This window comes from Martes martes (genome assembly GCF_963455335.1).
Source record: "Martes martes genome assembly, chromosome: 5".
NCBI lineage: Eukaryota > Metazoa > Chordata > Mammalia > Carnivora > Mustelidae > Martes > Martes martes.
Window position 1 is genome coordinate 89,648,735 of NC_137892.1, and position 21,227 is coordinate 89,669,961.

Below are 21,227 nucleotides of genomic sequence, written 5' to 3' on the forward strand. Positions count from 1 at the left end.
GATTTACTTCGAACAATGTCTGATGTGTGGACTAAAGTCCTCCTTGGCCTTTGTAAAGCCATCGCCTCTTTTCCTCAGGAACTGCTCACAGCTGTGCCCCAAAGATGAGGGCCCAGGAGAACCTGGAGGGCCGGACACAGGTGCTGGGGAACGGGTGGGAGCTGGGTGGGGGCAGGGCTGGGTGGGGGTTAGAGGGCCTGCTCTTGCCTTCCCCCTGGGAAGGCAGAGACACAAGTTCTGATGAACTTGATTGAGAATGACTATCCCAAGCTGAAAGTAGTAGTTGGGGGATGGGGGGTCAGTGAAGGTGCAAGAGTCATCAGCTTTGGGACGGGCTGACTCCAGCTTGAGGGCCAGCAGGGGCCACCCACCCCACACCCAGGGCAACCCCAAAGACCTTCAAGTGGCAAGGGTGGGACCTGTTCATGGACTTCAGCCCTCTTGCCCCCTCTCCTGTTGGCTGTTCGGGCCTGCTGACTTAGGGGTCCATCCCCTTGGTTGGAATGCTCTGGTCCCAAGGCCTCCAGGAGCCAGCACAGAGGACTTATCCCTGCACAAAGGAATGTGAGGAGGGAGCCAGGGGTAGTCAGGCTGAGAGACAGGTGGGTGGATGAACCATGAGGGAGGGTGGGGCTCAAACGCCGTTCTGAGGACAGGCCACTCAGGCCATCTGATTGATTCTGGGGCAGCATGAACCTGGCTGGTCCCTGTCACTCCACCCTGAGTTACTTCTCTCTGCTGCCCTAGCATGAGTCCCTGGGCTCTGCAGGGAACTCCGAGAGGGATCCCACGGAGTCCCTGCCCAGAGAGCCCAAGTTTGACATGTTGTACAAGATCGAGGATGTGCCACCCTGGTACCTGTGTATTCTGCTGGGCTTCCAGGTGGGTTTCCCCACAGGGCCTCCCCACCCCCATTCTGCATGCTCCCCAGGATCCCAGCCTGCTTCCTGGCCAAGTTTATCTTGGGTAACAGGAAGAGAAACTTAAGGTCAACAGCTGTGACTGTCCCAAGCCGGCATGGGGAGGGGGTTTCTGATGGGGCCTGAGAGATCTTCCCCGGGAATATGTGTCACCTGCCAGGCAGAATGTCAGTCACAGGGGAGATGACCCACTCCACAGAAGCCACAGGAATAATTTGGGGGTGAATTAGTACCCCAAAGAGAGAGGTGAACGGTAGCTCTCTGGGAATCCTTGTACGAGTCTTAGGCCTGGGTGAACACCTTGCCAGGGGCAGTGTAGGTTCAGGACCCCTGAGGCAGGTGTGAGGATCGCTGGGGTCTCCCTGGTTCCCAGGGAGCTGCCTCACGCACTCTCCCCGCACCTAGCATTACTTGACATGCTTCAGTGGCACCATTGCTGTGCCCTTCCTCCTGGCTGAGGCGCTGTGTGTGGGTCGGGACCAGCACATGGTCAGCCAGCTCATCGGGACAATCTTCACCTGCGTGGGCATCACCACCCTCATCCAGACCACACTGGGAATCCGGTGAGCTGCCCTGCCCCCGCCCCGTGCCCCACTGTGAAAACACACACAGCAGGAGCAGGTGGTTTCTCTTGAGGGCTTTTTGGGGGCAGGGTGGGGGGCGAGAAAGCTGTTAAGTGCCCACACCTGCTCCTCCTACTCCCAAGCCAGCCTTAGAGCGAGGCAGCTGGGATCCTACCTTGGGGCCCTTAGCTCCCCAAAGGCAAAGAGTTGGTGGGTTTAAAGGAATGTATCCTTAGCTGGGCTCTCCTTGTTAAGCCCTACTTTGGTAATGAGGACCACCCACTCCCAGCTTTTAGGTTCTTTGTGGGTCTCTTCAACGGCCCATCCTCCTGGGGGCCCCCTGTCCCTGAGTGCACAGCTCAAGGCCTGGGTGGCCAAAAGATGGTTGTGTGGTGGGAGGACGGAGGAAGGTTGTTAGTGGAACTTGGGCGCAAGACCTGAGCTGTCTACTTCCTTGCATGTGGCTCCTCACAGTGCAGGAGCTGAGAAGGAAAGGGGGAAGCTTGTGGACCAGGAACTCCATTTGTTTTCTTCTTTGGGCCCCCAGAATTAATAGTCCTGCCTGGGGCTGCAGTGACTTCTCTCAGGTCTGCCCTGTCCCTTGTCCATCTGTGTCTCTGCTTCTGGGTGTGATTCTGTCTCCTTCTCTTGGTGCCCCCCTTTCCCCATCTCTCCTGTCTCTGTGTCCTTGCCCACCCCTGACCCCATCCCTGCCACTCTGTGCCTCTCTGTCCAGGCTGCCGTTGTTCCAGGCCAGCGCCTTTGCATTTCTGGTCCCAGCCAAAGCCATCCTGGCCCTGGAGAGATGGAAATGCCCCCCGGAAGGTGGGCATACTTCTGGGGGCTATGTTGGAAAGGAGAGGCCCAGGAGCACTGAGGTGCATTCATGGCAGCATCTTCTCTTCCTCTCTCTGTTCCCTGGCCATGTGTGTGTTCCTGTCTCTGCTCCCAGAGGATATCTATGGTAACTGGAGTCTTCCCCTGAACACCTCTCATATCTGGCACCCACGGATACGAGAGGTGGGTTTGCACCTGGGGTAGAAGAGACCTGGACCTGAGGAGGGGGCTAGATGGGAGAGGAGCCACTGCTGAGTTGGAGGATTCAAGGTGGTGGTCCAGGAGCTTTTTTTTTTTTCTTTCTTTCTTTCTTTTTTTTTTTTTTCCATGTAGAGGTGATAGCCTCTATGTTATAGCAGGTCTTTGCTTTTCTAGGTCCAGGGTGCAATCATAGTGTCCAGCACGGTGGAGGTGGTGATCGGGCTGATGGGGCTGCCTGGGGCCCTGCTCAGCTACATAGGACCTCTCACGGTCACCCCCACTGTCTCCCTCATTGGCCTGTCTGTCTTCCAAGCTGCTGGTGACCGAGCTGGTTCCCACTGGGGCATCTCAGCTTGGTGAGCAGACACCAGGCCTGATCCTTGTCCAGCCTTAGCCCTTTCACCTCCTTCTCGTCCTGTCCCTAGCCCAGCCTACCAGCCATCTTTCCTTTGTGCTTCTGCCCCCAGTTCCATTCTCCTGATCATCCTCTTCTCCCAGTACCTGCGTAACCTCACCTTCCTGCTGCCTATCTACCGCTGGGGCAAGGGCCTGACTCTCTTCCGCATCCAGATCTTCAAGATGTTTCCAGTGAGTGAGGAGATGACAGGCAGCTGGGGCTGGGACTAGGGCAGGGGCTGGACTTGTGTCCAGGGCAAAGGTTGGGGGGCAGGTCCAGGACAGCAAAGGAGCTAGAGCCAGAGCACAGATGAGGTCCCAGTCAGGGGCCAGAGCAGGTATGGGGGCCCAGGCCTGAGCTAGGGCAGGGGCGGGGGCTAGGGTTGAGGTAGGGGCTGGTTACCCCTGGACCAAGACCTCCCAGACCCTCAGTGCTCCCCTCACCCCACCCCACTTCAGATTGTGCTGGCCATCATGACCGTGTGGCTGCTCTGCTACATCCTGACCCTGACAAACGTGCTGCCCTCAGACCCCACAGCTTACGGCTTCCAGGCGCGGACAGATGCACGAGGGGACATCATGGCTATTGCACCCTGGATCCGCATTCCCTACCCCTGTGAGCCACCCCACCTGGCCCCCTCTGCCTCCAGCTGAGACCATCTAAGGGGCCCCTGATGACACCAATCCAGTTGACGACATAATGAGCATTAGGTGCACATTTCTAGTGTGCCAAAGTGTTTTCCTCAAAGCCTCACTCCAGCTTCACTACTCTGAGGGATCCCAAATGAGCTCTCAGGACTGTCTAGCCCCCACCCCAGCTCGAGGTCCCTTCACCCCCTCTCGCCCCCCCACATACTGTCCAGTCCCCTCCCTGGTCCACCCAGCGGCACTGCATCTCCCCTCCCATCTCCCCCTGATCCAGGTCAGTGGGGCCTGCCCACAGTGACTGCGGCTGCTGTCCTGGGAATGTTCAGTGCCACACTGGCAGGCATCATCGAGTCCATCGGAGATTACTATGCTTGTGCCCGCCTGGCGGGTGCCCCACCCCCTCCCGTACATGCCATCAACAGGTATGGCCACCTGCCCTGTCCCGCATCTGATCCTCTCAGGGGCCACTCAGGAAGCAAATGTAGAGACATGGTGGAGACCCAAAAGTGTGGACTTGGTCAAGTACTAATACTTTCGTTCCAATTTTAGTATATGTGCTGCCAAAGCGAGCACGTCAAGTACTAATACTTTCAAGGCCTTGTTCTACATACTTATGAAATGGGGATGCTCTCATCATTCAGTCTGAGTTCTTGAGTCACTGAGGTAATGAAGCCTAAGGGAAACTATCTGACAATCTTCAACGTGCCTGACCCTCCATGTGCATTCTCCTATGCAGTCTACTAACTATTTTGAGACAGGTACCCTTATTATCCCCATTTTACAGACGAGGAAACGGAAGCCCGGAGTCACCTAAGGGAGTAAGTGCTAGGGCACTCGGACTAGTGCTTGGATGTGGGCTCTTGGCTCCCAGACCTACCTCTGGCCTGTAGTGGGGAGTACTACAGATAGTTGCAGCTTGCACTGTCCCCAAGAAGGCATGCAGCCCGCACAGGGCGAGGGGAGGACACAAGCCAGGGCAGAGGCTGGACCAAGCCTCCAACTCACCCTTTCCTTACAGGGGTATCTTCACCGAAGGCATCTGCTGCATTATCGCAGGGCTGCTGGGCACAGGCAACGGGTCCACGTCGTCCAGCCCCAACATTGGCGTTCTGGGGATTACCAAGGTGCCACAAACCAGAGCCGCACAAAGTGCCCCCCCCATTCCTTGTACTGCAGCCCCACCCGACCTATGAGCCGTCCAGCCCCACAATGAGCCTGGGGCCCTTCCGTGCTCACTTTTGTGACAGGCCCTGCCTGCCTTCCCTCCACAAGCTCAGCCGCCCAGGTCCGCTCCAGGGCCTAACCCTACCCCCCGCTCCCATGCAGGTAGGCAGCCGGCGTGTGGTGCAGTACGGTGCGGGCATCATGCTCGTCCTGGGCACAATTGGCAAGTTCACCGCCCTTTTTGCTTCACTCCCTGACCCCATACTGGGGGGTATGTTCTGCACCCTTTTCGGTGAGTGGTGTGTGGCCAGTGGGTGGGGTGGGAGGCGCTCCCCGTGGTGGAGGAGCCCACCCTTCCTGTGGGGCAGCTCCAGCAGTTATCCTGTGCCCTCAGGCATGATTACGGCTGTGGGGCTATCCAACTTGCAGTTCGTGGACATGAACTCCTCCCGCAACCTGTTCGTGCTTGGATTTTCCATGTTCTTCGGGCTCACGCTGCCCAATTACCTGGAATCCAACCCCGGCGCCATCAACACAGGTACCCCCACTAGTCAGAATGTCTGGGGGTGGGGGAGGTGTAGTGGGCTCCGGGCATGGCTCTTTCCCTCAAAGTCACCCTTCGACAGAGCCACAAATCCTGCCCAACCCTGGATGTGAAGCAGAAGCTGAGAAGTGAATGAGCAGCTGTCCTTTACTGAGACACTTTCTATGGACAGGCATGGAGCTTTACCTATACTCATTTAATATGTACAACAATTCCTCAAGACAGATACCACTGTCCTGTCCACGTGACAGAGCAGGAAAGTGAGGCTCAGAGAAGTTAAATGATGTGTCCCAAGACAACAAACCTGGGATTATAGGTGTGAACGTTGGGATTTGTACCCTTTCATCTCCATGCCTGCTCAAAGAAGTCAACAAACTGCACAACTGGGAACAAAGTCCCTGAGCTCTGTCTCCAGAAGCCAAGATGCCCACTGGCCCTTGGCCTATTCCACAGGCATTCCTGAAGTGGACCAGATTCTGACTGTGCTGCTGACCACAGAGATGTTCGTGGGTGGGTGCCTCGCTTTCATACTGGACAACACAGTGCCAGGTATGGGTCAGCCCTGGGAGGGACACGCAAGACTAGGCTGGGCTCATCTGCATTCCAGCAGATGGCCCCACAACCACAAGTGTGGCCAGGACCCAGGCAATGAGGGCCCTACAAGGAGAAGCATGGCCACTTGGGCTGAAGAGACCACTGGCTGGACAGAGGCACAGACATGCTCTACAGGTCTTGAAGAGGGTGGGTCTAAGGGATTCATTCCCCAGCTCTGTGAGTTGTGTCCTCTCCATTTCTTGATAGCCACCAGGGGAAGGGTGCCTTTGGGAGCCTTTGCTTTCTTCCATTAGGCCAGATACAAATGAAGCATCAATCTGGGTGCCAAAACCCACGCCAAATATGCCAGCAACCCATCACGCTTGACTACTAGGAGAGCCCCTAACATTCTCTTTGGTATCAGGGTTTTCGCAGGGATTGTGGAGGAAGGATACTTAGCGTGGGCCCCTGAGAACCCTTCTGGCCAATGTTTAGATGTCCTATAAAATATAAAAACCAAATGCCACCAATTGTATTAATGAGTAATTAGTTTTACATGTTCTAACAAGTAACAAGCATAGTTAACATTTACCAAACATTTACTATGGGTCAGGCATGAACTATGTCTTGCTTCATTCTCAAAAACCATCCTGTTAGGCAGAAACTATCAACACCATTTCAAGGAAACAGAATCACAGATGTTAAGTGACTCACCAACAACGTTCACAATGTTTGCCAATTTAAAAGGTTGCAAATCTGAGATTCTAACAAAGTCCATTGGCTGCAGTCTATGGCTTGTGTCCCAGCCACTGCACCATACTGCCTCTGTTGGAGGGTTTCAGGGGACCTGGAAGATCAGGAAAAGCTCTGTGGAGGCAGAGGTTAAAGACTGCATCAGTCCAGGGAGATGAGGGATGGGAGCAGCAGGATGATGGCCCTCGATCCCCCACCACTTACCAGCCTAAACACAGCTGCAGGGTTGGAGCATGGGCAGGAAGGGCCTAGGTGCCATGGCCCTTTTAGGGATTTTAGCATCAGATGATGTGAGAACTCTTGGTAGCAGCTACCCCATGGACTAATGGGAGGTACCTGCCCCTCCCCATTGAGAGAAAGTCAGGCTGCGGACCAGAGGTGAAGAAGTGGCAGCCTCAATGCCCAGGGAATATGGGGAGATAGAAGGCCTCGGATGGACAGCTGTATAGAGGGGCTTCTTTGTGATCTGGATAGCTGGATTAAGCTACCCAGATGTTAACAGCCTCAGACTGCCTGAACTCCTCACATCCCCATCCTTCAACCCAACTGCCTATCAGCAACCGTCTCTTCCAGGGATCATTATACATGTTGTGCTACATAATCCTCAGTAGTCCTTCAATGTGCATTGATGAATCTGAAGCTCTGAGTGGTCAAATCACTTGCCTAAGGTCATGCAACCTGAATTCATACCCAGGTCTGGCTAAATCAGAATTCCTTAATTATGGAATCACACACTTTCTTCTGTGTGATGGCATTTTGCTGATGGGCCGCTTTGCATTTGCTCTTTCCCCATCTACAGCCCAAACTTAGAAGGGCAAATTAGTTCAGCAAATGCTAGTGGGACTAGTAGAAACCCCCTTCCTCTAGATTTACATTGCATCATTCTTCTTCCACCCAAGCCCTCTTGTGAAAACCTGAGACCTCAGGCACCCCTCTCCTACCTCCTGAGGGAGCAGTCCCCTAGATGTAAATAATCTTTTGTGTATACATACTACCAACAAAGATTTTACTTGGCTTGACTCTGAGGTTTGTATTATAAAATTGAGTTTATTTTCCAAATATGGATTCCTAATATTGAATATTAATACTGATTATAGTGTTTCTCAATAGCCCTCCTTGACCCCAAAGCAGACTAGGCACTACTGGTCCTCATCAGCTTAGCACATACTAGCCCCATACTAGAGATGTTAAGGTGCCAATTAACCTTTCTGCCTGTTTCTTCATAAAAATATGTATAATAGTGCCTATATACCTTCCACAGTTATGTTTTGAAGAAATGAGATGATGAAATTACAGCACTTAGCACAGAGCCTGGCACAGTACAGATACACAATAGATACTAATTATAATCAGAATTACTTTTAGGGTTTCCTAGAGTTCTGGTCAAGTTAAGATCTGAGAAATCATGGATTCAATAACCTTCCAGTCCCAGAAAATACTTGAGAATGAAGACAATGGATTCCAGAAATCTGTCTCAGGACTAGGTTATGGAGGTATGGAGCAGAGGTAGTGGAAAGCTGCTGGCCCTGACAACCTCACTGTTCTATTTCAGGGAGCCCAGAAGAACGAGGTTTGATACAGTGGAAAGCTGGGGCCCATGCCAATAGTGAGATGTCCACCAGCCTCAAGAGCTATGACTTCCCCATTGGGATGAACATTGTAAAAAGGACTGCCTTTCTGAAATACATTCCTATCTGCCCAGTCTTCAAAGGATTTTCTTCAAGGTCAAAAACCCAGCCTCCAGTTCCAGAAGACACTCCAGAAAATATACAAACTGGATCTGCATGCACCAAAGTCTGAAAAATTACTCCTAGTAAAGGTAGGATGTGTGTTAAGACTGTCTTTTGTAGGAGGGTTTAAAAAAAAAATCACAATGTTTTTATACTTTAACCAAAGAGAAACAAAACCACTCAGCTTCTGTTTTTGTGACCTATTTGACTGTCTTTAAGGGAAAGGTACACTGTGTAAAACGTCAATATACAGATTTTGAGTGCAATTCCTTAACCATTTCATAATGAGAGTAGAACTTTCCAACTGGTGTGGGTCACTAAGAGGTTACAAGTATGCTGACATATTGACCCCTTCAGCCTTCTGGGTGTCTATGCAGGAAATGAGTCAACTTCAACCCTTGAGCCATAAACTCTAGCCACAGGTAGCCCCATCTGTATACTCCAATATGCTAAAAACAAAACAGAAGACCCCAAAAGCCCACAACACTTTATGACATGAAATAGGTTGAGAAATACACTGCACAAAACAGGAAACTTTCATATATGCTGCCTTGTTTCAGTAGTGATAACAAAAAAATCCCTAAAATCGTAACAGGATGACTTCAATTACCCTAAAACTATGCCACATGGGCGTGATGGGATGATCTGTCCAAAGTCCTTCAAAATGGAATAGCTGATGCTCTCAAACTTTCCATCTCTACCTGTAATGCAGATGCCTGACTCTCCAGTTAAACAGCTAAGTAGTTTTAATGTGCAGTTTCCCTAAAAAATCAAGAAAAGTTCCAACAGGGAGTCTGGGTGGCTCAGTGGGTTAAGCCCCTGCCTTTGGCTCAGTTCATGATCTCAGGGTCCTGGGATCGAGTCCTGCACCGGGCTCTCTGCTCAGCAGGGAGCCTGCTTCCCCTTCTCTCTCTGCCTGCCTGTCTGCCTACTTGTGATCTCTAAATAAATAAAATCTTAAAAAAAAAAAAAAGAGTAGTCCCAACAAAATGAGAGCTAAGCCTACAACATAGCTTTCTTGTAAAAACAATCACTTCGGGGCACCTGAGTGGCTCAGTGGGTTAAAGCCTCTGCCTTTGGCTCAGGTAGTGATCCCAGGGTCCTGGGATCGAGCCCCGCATCGGGCTCTCTGCCTGGCGGGAAGCCTGCTTCCCCCCATCTCTCTGCCTGCCTCTCTGCCTACTTGTGATCTGTCAAATAAATAAGTAAATAAATAAATCTTTAAAAAAAAATCACTTAAACAGAACTTTCTATGTACCAGGGACTCTCATAAGTGCTTAATTAATTATACAATCCTGAGACAGACACTGTTATTACTGCCATTTTATTTTTAAATTTTATTTTTTCCATTTTTTTTTTTTAAAGATTTTAGGGGTGCCTGGGTGGTTCAGGTTAACCCTCTGGTTAACCCTCTGCTTTTGGCTCAGGTCATAATCTCAGGGTCCTGGGATCAAGCCCCACATCAGGCTCTGTTCAGTGGGGGAGCCTGCTCCCTGCCCCCCCACTGTCTGCTTCTCTGCCTACTTGTGACCTCTGTCAAAGAAATAGGTAAAGTCTTAAAAAAAAAAAAAAAAAGTAGTTAACAAAAAAAAAAAAAGATTTTATTTGAGAGAGAGAGTACAAGTAGGGGGAGGGGCAGAGGGAGAAGCAGACTCCTCACTGGGCAGGGAGCCTGATTTGAGGCTCAATCCCAGGACCCCAAGATCATGACCTGAGCCAAAAACAGATGCCTAACCAACCAAGCCACCCAGGTGCCTCTTTATTTTTTTTTTAGTAATCTCCACACCCAGCATGGAGCTCAAACTCACAAGCCTGAGATCAAGAGTCACGTGCTCTTCCAACTGAGCCAGCCAGGTGCCCCTGTTAATACAACCATTTTAAACAGGTGGAAACTAAGGCATAGGAAGGTTAAGTGACTTGTCCATGATCACTGGATTCACATCCAGAAGACTGGCTAGTCTGTGCTCTTAACCATTAGGTTACAATGCCTCTCTAATTCAGGTTTATAATTTCCAATTACACTACACTACGGCAATTTGGCACTATGTGGAAATGAACTCATTTGCCCCCGCCTGAGCTTAGAGAGAGAGATTCTGTAAGCCTTATACATTTGGCAGCTGGCTGTGTCACTTGTGGTACTTAGCTATTAAAGACAGAGGGGACTGGCTGTAACATGGCTCCAAGAAGAAAGAAAGCCAAGTAGGATTATCTTTGTTTCAGAGTTTCTTAAAGGTCTACCTATTTTGGGGTGCCTGGCTGGCTCTGTCAGAACATGTAACTCTTTGATCTCAGGGTTGTCAGTTTGAGCCCATGGGGATCAAGAATCTCATGCTCTACTGACTGAGCCAGACAGGCACCCCAAAATTACTAAAAACAACAACAAAAAACCTACGGACCACCCCCCACCCTTCCCTGGAGAATGTCAGTCAGAACAGACTACATGGCCTTTTTAATTTTGAGCCCAACAAACTCAAGAAAAGCACAGAGGGCATTATCAACAACTAAGTAGGACCATGAAGCAGAACTGTATGGCAGAACCAGAGAACTGCTAGATGGTTGAGAGCCTATCCCAAAATAAAGATAAGCCACAAACATATTATAAATAAGCTTGTGAGGGGAAAACAGGGATGGTCCAAGTAATCAAAATAGCAAACCAACCCAATCAGACCAGGAATGGCTTGTGACAGGCAGAAACCAAAGGTGATTATACTAGAGTAAGGTTACTATTATACTGGTCAGTCAAAAAGTTTCTTAACATGGATATCTACAACTGCCCTGACACTGACTGCAGCCCGAGGCAATCAAGGTGGGTTACAGAAGGGGATGCAGGCTTTATTTTACTGCTGTATTTTGGACAGATACACGCATAAAGACACACCTGACACTCTGGAATTGGATAAAGCCTGCTCTCAGCAAATCTTGCCAGCAGGGTTGTCCTGAAGTACTGAGCCCACACTAAAGTGAGTATCAATCACCACAGGAGAGTCTGCATTCCAGCACCAAGAAACACAAGCATCAGCTCAGTTCTACTATTATTTATTTTTTTAAATATTTTTGAAAAAATATAATTTTTTTACAATATTTTCAACTTAAACACTATTCACACTGAACACGTATGGCAGCTTAACCTACCCAAGTATGAAGTTTAAGAAGCCAAAACTGTTCTAGCTTTGTTAAAAGAAAAGTTGTGCTGTAGACTATTGTAGTGATGGTTAACAAAGCAAGGAAAAGCACCACTCAAATCATGTTACCATTACTTTGTTCAGGGGATTATGATGGGTCAAATGTTTGCACTTCACATAGGCATAGCTATGATGCAGTGACTCCTCAGAAGATGATGCAATTCTCAAATTACATACTTCCTCAGATCTATCATTAGAAGAACTACTTCTTTGTGACAAAATACCATCGAAGCCAGGACTAGTTATCATCTGATTACTACCTTATAACCTCAGTAACCAAAGACATACTTGTCTATAAAGAATTATTTCAAATTAACAAGGCCTTCTTCAGAAAAAGGAGATCCTTTTTGATAGTTACAAATGCAAACTGAAGTCTGAACTTAGAAATATACCTAACAACTAGAACTTAATTTAAATGTACTCATTTTTAAAAAGTTTAGACATTAACAAGCATTCGCTAACCCTAAGGGACTAGGTTTAGCCTCAAAAAAGACAATTCACTGAGATTTAGAGGTCATTTTAATTTGGTGCTTTGTCACAACTTGACTGGTGCTTCTTTCCTCACTGTCTTCACATCAAGCCATGGGGCCAATCCTATTTTCAGTAAATGTTTGACAGCTTATTACTTAATAACAGTCTCAGCACTTTTATTAAGCATGCAAGACTAACAAAACTTTGGCAATGCATAAGTGTAACACAGTGACAAGAGAGAGCTTTTACAATTAAGTCTTCTAATACTGCCTTCACAGTGTGGAAATTGTGCTACATCCACCAAAAGAGGGCCCCGTCTACTCAAATATTTTAGTACTTCACCCCAGGAACAAACTCCTTTGCATTTGGATTCAGATTGCTCTTGACCTGGAAAATAAGTACATAAAAAAAAAAGCAAGTTCATTAACAGATGGCTTCAGATATTTAGAAGCATTCAGCCCAGATCCACATGCAAAAATATCTTCCAAAAAATATAAAACAAAAGAACTCAGATTGTAAGGTTAAACCCCCAAAATCTATCTATAGTAGGGAAAGAAAGAACCAGAGATAAACTATGTATTTATATGAAAATTTATCACCTTCTAAAATGAAAGTAGGAACTGAAATTAAATTTGCTAAAGTGTAACCAGAAACCTGCTAACTTCACACAAACTGAAAAGGTGTCACAGAATGAGAATTCTGTTCATTTAACTATGATATTTGATTTTAACCATTTCATACCACGCAAAAATATTAAACAAGGATTGAAATGATGATTAAAATAGATTGGATAACTGTTTATGGATTAATTTTGCTCATGATTCTCACTAAAAACATGGAGTTATCTTTCTAAAATTGCTGTATTCTAATTTCCACAGGAAGCAAGGTTTGTAACAGGAAAAGAAAACTACATGGGGAATCAGAAGACCAAAGATGGAATTTCGTCACTGCTCCTAACTAGCTTCCTATGAAAGGCTGGATAAGTCACTTTCTCTGGGACTCTTAAAAGAATGGGCCAAAGTCTCGAAGAGCCACCATTCTATACCTCTAAATCTTTATTTTCCTAGACAGACATGTCAGTATATTGAGAATAGCTGGAAATTTGCCTCCACCACAGTTGACAAAAGATGAAAAGAAATCAAGATGTATTCCAGGCCCTGAAATGTAGGAATGCTGAGAGGCTTTTAGAGGGAATCTGAACCCTCTATATCACTTACTTCAAGACCAAAGCATATTAAATAACATGTTGGAGCAATAATTTAATTTTAGTTTCATAATTATACACAACCATTTCCTTGGACAGGACATACAGTCTCACTTCTCTCAAGTGAATTATTTCTAAACTTTAAAGTGTGAGGTTTAAATAAAAAAGCAGTGTTCTTCAATGTGTCATCTTTTGGCAGCTACAAAAGAATGAGAAGGAATTAACATAACGAGTCGAACAAACCAGTTTCTAGGCAATTATACTGGGTCTACATTAAAGTTATACATAATGGGGTGCCTGGGTGGCTCAGTGGGTTAAAGCCTCTGCCTTCGGCTCAGGTCATGATCTCAGGGTCCTGGGATCGAGCCCTGCATTGGGCTCTCTGCTCAGCAGGGAGCCTGCTTCCCCCTCTCTCTCTGCCTACCTGTGATCTGTCAGATAAACAAAATCTTTGAAAAAAAATTTTTTTTTAAATTTTTTTTTTTTTTAAAGATTTTTTTATTTATTTGACAGAGGTCACAAGTAGGCAGAGAGGCAGGCAGAGAGAGAAAGGAAGGGAAGCAGGCTCCCTGCTGAGCAGAGAGCCCGATGTGGGGCTCGATCCCAGGACCCCGGGATCATGACCTGAGCCGAAGGCAGAGGCCTTAACCCACTGAGCCACCCAGGCGCCCCTGAAAAAATTTTTTTAAAAAAGGTTATACATTATGACCAGCAAAGGACTTTACTCATCAGAGTAACCAGGATTATTTGTGGAATGACTAATGCAGGCATAAGTAAGCATATCTCAATGGACTATTCATCACACATCTGCTCAATTGGGTTACTGTCATTTACTGCAACAAGTCTATATACAATGTAAATTTCTATGTTCTTCAAATAGCCCTTTAGAAGAATGGTTCCCAAATGCCTGATGGGGCAGGCTGGCAGTATGCACTAGGAGTGCTTTTTAAAAATTAGCATGCCTAGGGGTGCCTGGGTGGCTCTGTTGGTTAAGCAACTGCCTTCAGCTCAGGTCATGATCCTGGAGTCCCCGGATCGAGTCCCACATTGGGTTCCAAGCTCCACGGGGAGTCTGCTTCTCCCTCTGACCTTCTCCTCACTCATGCTCTCTCTCACTCTCTCTCTCAAATAAATAAATAAAATATTAAAAAAAAAAAAACTTAGCATGCCTAGACAATTGATTCTTCAAGTCTTCAAGTCTGGGATGTAGCTGAGGGACTTATTTTTCTTTTTAATGTTTCACAGGTAATTATGATGTATCGCCAGGGTAGGAAATCACTGCACAGTGAAAAGACGACAACTGTAAAAAATATTTCAGAGTCTAGGAGTAAATTCCAAAGAACTATCTTGTAAAAGCAATTAGAGATTGTCACTATGGTCAGAAAGGTCAACATTAGGACTTCAAATCATTTTATCTTAATTTTAGCAAACAACTCTTCAGGTTCTACCCTAGTACTAATGTTTATTTGTCGTAATTCCTAAAAATATCTTTTACTGCAAATATACCATCCCCAGCAACAAAACATGGAAAATAGAGAAAAATGCAAATAGGTTTGTGTTCCTTTTCTGCCAAGAGCTTGTAAAAGTCCCTATTAAATCCCAGTTCTAAACGGGAGTTAGTGTAACTCAATGAAAATCTTGGGTCAGGGGGAAAAAAAATCCAAATTTTCACCTTTCAGATAAAATTTTGAAAATTTTGCCAAATGTTTAAGGCAAAATTAAAGAGCAAAACCTCTTTATCAAGCTACTTTTGTACAGTTAAGTCACATGGACATACTGTATACTTCTTTTGGATTAATGCTTTAAGATATTTACATATCCCAGGGCAGCATAGTTATTAAAACTAAAAGCAACTTCAAGAAGTTTGTTAGTCTGCAAGAAGTTTGTTAGTCTAAGACTAGCCCCAGAGTGTCATCAGAAGTCACCCCATGTCTTAAGTGAGGAGACCAGGAGGCTCCTGCTTCCATAGTAAGAAGCAGTACAATTTCCGAAGGGGAAGAAATTTGTAGAACTCTTCTTAAACAGATGACTGCTGGCTTTTCCACTTATGGGAAAGATGAGCTAGTTTTTGAAAAGATGAGAAATAACTTTACCACAAGATCTTCCAGAGAAGAGCCATCACTGATAACAAGGTCATTAAATTGGTCTTGGATTTGGTCCATTGTTTGTGGGAGATCTCGAGCTGGAATAAACCACTCATGTTCTTCTTCTTCCTCCAGCATTTCTTGGAAGCAGCGTTCAATAAATTCTTCTTCCCATAACTCCTCTTCTATCTGGATTTATAATACATAAAGGGTAATTTATAGAACATTTGGTAAGACATCACTAGGAACAGCTTAAAATATCTTGAATTAAAGCACTTAAAACCACAATATTGTAACCTTCTCCTCTGCTTCTGTGCCAAGAAAAAGAAACATTTACCACAAGACTAGGGAAGACCTATTTAGGAGTTTGTGGTCTTTGTCTTAGCAGAATATTCTTTTTTTTTTTTTTTTTTAAAGATTTTATTTATTTATTTGACAGACAGAGACCACAAGTAGGCAGAGAGGCAGGCAGAGAGAGAGAGGGAGGAAGCAGGCTCCCTGCTGAGCAGAGAGCCTGATGCGGGGCTCGATCCCAGGACCCTGAGATCATGACCTGAGCCGAAGGCAGAGGCTTTAACCCACTGAGCCACCCAGGTGCCCCCAGAATATTCTTTTTTCCACTTAGAGTGATGGGGAAGTAATAAATAAAGGAGTGTTTTCACTGAGGAATTTGTCAGAATTACCTGTGATACTTTAAAACTACACAACAAAACTACACAAACCCTAACCCAAAAATGACTAAAATTCTGTAGAGGGTAGGGTTGGGGCATGGGTAATTAAAAACAAACCAAAAACAGATTTATGGTAAAATCAAACTGGCTACTGATTACCAAAGCCACAATCAGGGATGAACTAGACACAAGATGGAAACAGATGCCAGAAATATGGGAATAAAAGACAACATTTTCAATGTAAGAGCACGATCTAAAGGTAAAAGTGGTGTCAGGTTTTTAGGCTTATCAAATTAAGAACCTCAAGTGAAAAAAATAGCACAATTCTGTACGTTAGTACCTCTGCCTGTCTGCTCCTGATTTATATTCTCTTAAGAGCAATCTGGCTGATGCAAGCAGCAGTTTCCAAACCTAACTGCACAATGGAACCATCAGGGAGGGTTTTTTTGTTTTTTTGTTTATTGTTTATTTTATTTTATTATTTATTATTTATTTATTTTTATTATTTTTTATTATTTTATTAATTTCTACACCCAACATGGGGCTTGAACTCACAAACCTGAGATCAAGAATCCCAAACGACTGAACCAGGCAGGTGTCCCCGGATCTGGGAGCTTTTAAAAAACAAGTTTTCCAGGCTCCACCCTGATACTCCTGAATGAGAATATCTGGTATGGGACCCTGCAAAAAGCTCCCTAAGTTATTTCAGTGAGCAGATAAACCTGGTAGTAATCAGCATTCAAATAAAATAGGAGTGGTGGCATATAAATCCATATATTTCACATATAAGGGACCAGATGAAAACAAATTAGAGGGACAAGTACAACCAAATTGAGGGCTGTCAAGGGCTATGAGAAAGATCATGTTTGTACACAAAACTAACTTGTCTGTTGAATTCCTCTTCATTTTCCATCCACATGTACTCTGCAAATGGATTGTCATCTTCATGAGAATGACCATTAATAATCACATCTTCATTGATGATGCTTGGGCTAGTACTGCTGCGACTTGGATCTTTCATGGCTGGCGTTAGTTGTCGTTTTTAACCTTCAAAGAAGAATAGTTAATTTTGTCAGTCATTCTTTCAGTTCTTCACTAACGTCTATCACCACCAGGCATCACAGTTAGGTACCAGATACACATGATATATCAAGCAATTGGAAACCTTCAGTTTTTTTCTCAAATGATCTTAATGTTTAAGAAATAGCTGCGAACAGCCTAGATTCATCTAGTATTTTCTGGTAACCATCGACGGTAATCAACTCTTTGAACCTAACTCCCAAATCATCTGATTTTTAAAATATTAGATATCCCTTGCTTTATAAAATAAGCATGATGTAGAAGACTTAAGTCATTAAAAGTTACCTTATGAAAAGCAAATTCAACTTTTAATTTAAAAAAAACTGGTATTAAAAAGCCCAGAGACTGGGGGCACCTGGGTGGCTCAGTTGGTTAAGCGGCTGCCTTCGGCTCAGGTCATGATCCCAGCGTCCTGGGATCGAGTCCCGCATCGGGCTCCTTGCTCGGCGGGGAGCCTGCTTCTCCCTCTGCCTCTGCCTGCCACTCTGTCTGCCTGTGCTCTCTCTCTGACAAATAAATAAAATCTTAAAAAAAAAAAAAAAAAGCCCAGAGACTGCAAATGAAAAGACTTTTTTTTTTTTTTTAAAAAGATTTTATTTATTTATTTACAGACAGATCACAAGTAGGCAGAGAGGCAGGCAGAGAGAGAGAGGAGGAAGCAGGCTCCCCGCCGAGCAGAGAGCCCGATATGGGGCTCGATCCCAGGACCCTGAGATCATGACCTGAGCCGAAGGCAGAGGCTTTAACCCACTGAGCCACCCAGGCGCCCGAAAAGACTTTTTTTAAAAAAAGATTTTATTTATTTATTTGACAGAGAGAGAACAAGAGAGGGAACACAAGCAGGAGGAGAGGGAGAGGGAGAAGGGAGAGGCTTCCCCCCGAGCAAGGAGCTCAATGCAGGGCTCGATCGCAGGACCCTGGGATCATGACCCAAACCAAAGGCAGACACTTAACGACTGAGCCACCTAAGCGCCCTGAAAACAGATTTTAATAACCTCCTGGTTCCTCAGTTCCAAGGAACAGAGTGCTCTGGATCTTTCTTTTTTTTTTTTTTTTTTTTTAAAGATTTATTTATTTGAGAGAAAGAGAGGGAAAGAATCTCAAGCAGAATCTGTGGTGAATGTGGAACCTGGGCTCAATCTCACAACCCTGAGATCATGACCTGAGCTGAAACTAAGAGTTGGAGGCTTAATCAACTGAGCCATCCTTTTACTATTCTGGATCTTTTGACTTCATAGCATACTCTCTATTTGCTTTATCTCTGTCAAGTCCCTCCATGTCTGGATTTGTCCACTGTACAGTGAGTGTCAAGCAGACTGACTCATCTCCTCCATGAACCATTCCATCGGCATCTCCATCTACCATGTCAAGGTTAATGATAAGCCTACTGGACATATCCTCTCCCAACAACAATGTTGGGGGGGCCAACCCACTCTAATACTTCCTCCAGGCTCCCACCTCCGAAAGGGTGGGCTTCTTCTTCATTCCACAATGCTCTTCTTCTTTGCCTTCCTGGAGGACACTTTCCATCTTGAGATTGTTTTCCTGCTTCCTCTTTCTGCAGGGATCAGAAGCAGTCTTCCTATCTTAGCCTTGAAATCTGCTGCACCAATGGACCTAAAGACCTGCTACCGATCAGGGTCAGCTTCTGAGACTTCCATTGGCTACAGGCCCTTCCATGGGCTACAGGCTCACCAGTCTTCACGACAATAGCAAACCAACAACGACGAACAGACTCCAACTAGCTCAAGCATCTAATCTCTTTTTATGTGAGTAAAAGCAGAGCATTTTCTTATACACTACTCAATAGGTGGTAACATGACCTAACCCAGCTGATATATTGGTGGCTCAAAGTTTGAAGCAGGGGTGCCTGGGTGGCTCAGTCGTTGGGCATCTCCCTTTGACTCAGGTAATGATGCCAGGGTCCTGGGATTGAGCCCTGCATTGGGCTCCCTGCTCCACGGGAAGCCTGCTTCTCCCTCTCCCATTCCCCGATTCTGTTCCCTCTCTCGCTCTTTCTCTGTCAGATAAATAAATAAAATCTTTTAAAAAAAATAAAATAAAACAAAAGTTTGAAGCATAAGTTTCAGATTCTAATTGTAGAAATAAAATTGCTAAACCTGGGTTTACACTTAACAAGAGTCATTTGCACATAAAATCAAACAGCAGTGTGACTGGCACCAAAGGGAGGAATCAGCATACCTAGCATGAGGGTAGAGTTTTAAAAATCTTAAGGCCTGGGGAATCTGCATGGCTCAGTCAGTTAAGCATTCAACTCTTGATCTGGGCTCTGGTAATGATCTCAGGGTTGTGATATCGAGCCCCAAGTTGAACTCACAACCCTGCTGTCAAGGATCACATACCCTACTGACTGAGCCAGCCAGGTGCCCCTCCTTTAGATTCATTTTATGGACTTATCCTTAAGACTGTGTTAGTATAATAAAAGCTCAAATCATTCAGATGATATGAATTTAGTCTCTTAAGCTGAGAGGGGGGGCAGTTTCCTAGCCTGACACACACAAGTATATTCTGAAATACAATACTGACTACTACTTACAATACTATCATGGTAGTGACATTTTTAGTTAAGAGGTCTTCAACTAAAAATTAGTAAGATCTGCCCTAGTTATTATTGTATACATATGAAAGAGAGGCAGAAACAGACTCAGATTTAAGTGCTAGAGTGTGGGTTGAATGAAAACATGATTTGGGGGGGTGTCTGGGTGGTTCAATGGGTTAAGCCTCTGCCTTCGGCTCAGGTCATGATCTCAGGGTCCTGGGATCACGCCCCACATCAGGCTCTCTGCTCAGTGGGGAACCTGCTTCCTCCTCTTTCTCTGCCTGCCTCTCTGCCTACTTGTGATCTCTCTCTGTCAAAAAAAAAAAAAAAATCTTAAAAAGAAAACATGATTTGGGTTAGGAAAAAGAGGCACTATAAAAGCAGACAGGACAGAAAACAGACTATGAATATCTTTTTTTTTTTAAGATTTTATTTATTTGACAGAGAGAGATACAGCAAGAGAGGGAACAGAAGCAGGGGGCATGAGAGGGAGAAGCAGGCTTCCCGCTGAGCAGAGAGCCCCATGCAGGGCTCAATCCCAGGACCCTAGAATCATGACCTGAGCCGAAGGCAGACGCTTAATAACTGAGCCACCCAGGCGCCCTGATGGATACCTTTGATACTTTTTACTTATCATTTATCTTGGATGAAATAAAATCTTTTTTTTAAAAAAAGATTTTATTTATTTATTTGACAGAGATCACAAGTAGGCAGAGAGGCAGGCAGAGAAGAGAGTGGGGAAAGCAGGCTCCCCGCCGAGCAGAGAGCCCGATGCAGGGCTCGATCCCAGGACCCTGAGATCATGACCCGAGCTGAAGGCAGAGGCTTAACCCACTGAGCCACCCAGGCACCCCAAAATAAAATCCTTTTTTTGGGTAACAAGTTCTGACTAAAAACCAATCCGTTCCTCTGAAAGAAATTACTCATTCTCATATGACAGGCATTCCTTTTTAGATTAAACTCAAATATTATGAAAAGCACCCGGTCAATCCTGTTTTGCAACTGGATGTAACTTTGTTTACTCTGCATATGAGCTGATCATTATGCTCAGAGACACTGCAATTTATAACAGCTTTTTGTTATTTTCCCAACACGTATCCTATTCTAACTTACACCTGTTAAATCCTCCCTTTCAGATCACCACAGCATTAACAAGTGACTTAAAGCTTTAATTAAAAAAAAAAAAAAGTTTAGCACAGACTACAGGATATTCAATATTTAAATGGAATTGAGTAGGTAAGTAGCAACCGTAAATGTGAGGCTTGTCCATGTGGAAATATGTCAAACTTGTTTTTAAATAAGCCTCAGTCACTAGAAGTCCATCTATATATAAATGCAATCTATTTTTTTTTAAAGATTTTATTTATTTACTTGATGCCCTGACCCAAGATCACAACCTGAGCTGAAACGAAGAGTTGGACATTTAACCGAATGCACCATCCAGGCAACCCGAGCATGTGACTCTTAATTTTGGGGTTGTGAGTTCAAGCCCCATTCTGAGTATAATGCTCACTTAAAAAAAAATTGGAGTATTGGGACGCCTGGGTGGCTCAGTTGGTTAAGCAGCTGCCTTCGGCTCAGATCATAATCCCAGCGTCCTGGGATCAAGTCCCACATCGGGCTCCTTGCTCAGCGGGGAGCCTGCTTCTCCCTCTGCCTCTGCCTGCCTGTGCTTGCTCTCTCGT

The 21,227-nt window shown here is 45.6% G+C and overlaps 2 protein-coding genes across 4 annotated transcripts in view; one reads left to right on the plus strand and one right to left on the minus strand.

The window, feature by feature from the left end:
- On the plus strand, positions 1–13,328 carry SLC23A1 (solute carrier family 23 member 1). Of its 3 annotated transcripts, XM_080803521.1 has the most exons (15): positions 1–140; positions 748–882; positions 1,326–1,483; positions 2,220–2,308; positions 2,436–2,503; positions 2,696–2,877; positions 2,989–3,109; positions 3,377–3,533; positions 3,840–3,987; positions 4,584–4,689; positions 4,892–5,021; positions 5,124–5,267; positions 5,727–5,822; positions 8,113–8,379; positions 12,822–13,328. In XM_080803521.1, the coding sequence occupies exons 1-14, from the start codon at positions 105–107 to the stop codon at positions 8,358–8,360; spliced, it is 1,818 nt and encodes a 605-aa protein (XP_080659647.1). In that variant the 5' UTR covers positions 1–104; the 3' UTR covers positions 8,361–8,379; positions 12,822–13,328. The 3 variants fall into 3 exon arrangements, with proteins under 3 accessions (XP_080659647.1, XP_080659648.1, XP_080659649.1); XM_080803522.1 differs by lacking the exon at positions 2,436–2,503 and having other exon boundaries at positions 3–140; positions 2,220–2,361; XM_080803523.1 differs by lacking the exons at positions 8,113–8,379; positions 12,822–13,328 and adding an exon at positions 5,884–6,341 and having other exon boundaries at positions 3–140; positions 5,727–5,783.
- The window catches only part of PAIP2 (poly(A) binding protein interacting protein 2), a 24,233-nt gene continuing 14,316 nt past the window's right edge, over positions 11,311–21,227 (minus strand). Inside the window, exons 2-4 of the mRNA XM_080803524.1 lie at positions 16,786–16,949; positions 15,241–15,420; positions 11,311–12,330 (exon numbers count right to left, since the gene is read on the minus strand). Coding sequence (XP_080659650.1) covers positions 12,274–12,330; positions 15,241–15,420; positions 16,786–16,923 — 375 coding nt within the window. The 5' untranslated portion in view covers positions 16,924–16,949 and the 3' untranslated portion in view covers positions 11,311–12,273. The remainder of the gene's footprint in view (positions 12,331–15,240; positions 15,421–16,785; positions 16,950–21,227) is intronic.

Bases quoted from the DNA above. Each gene is read 5' to 3' on its own strand.
- SLC23A1 (XM_080803521.1), top strand. From the start codon at position 105: ATGAGGGCCCAGGAGAACCTGGAGGGCCGGACACAG. The intron at 2,878-2,988 runs GTGAGCAGACAC...TTCTGCCCCCAG, and splicing joins CACTGGGGCATCTCAGCTTG to TTCCATTCTCCTGATCATCC. The intron at 5,268-5,726 runs GTACCCCCACTA...CCTATTCCACAG, and splicing joins CCCCGGCGCCATCAACACAG to GCATTCCTGAAGTGGACCAG.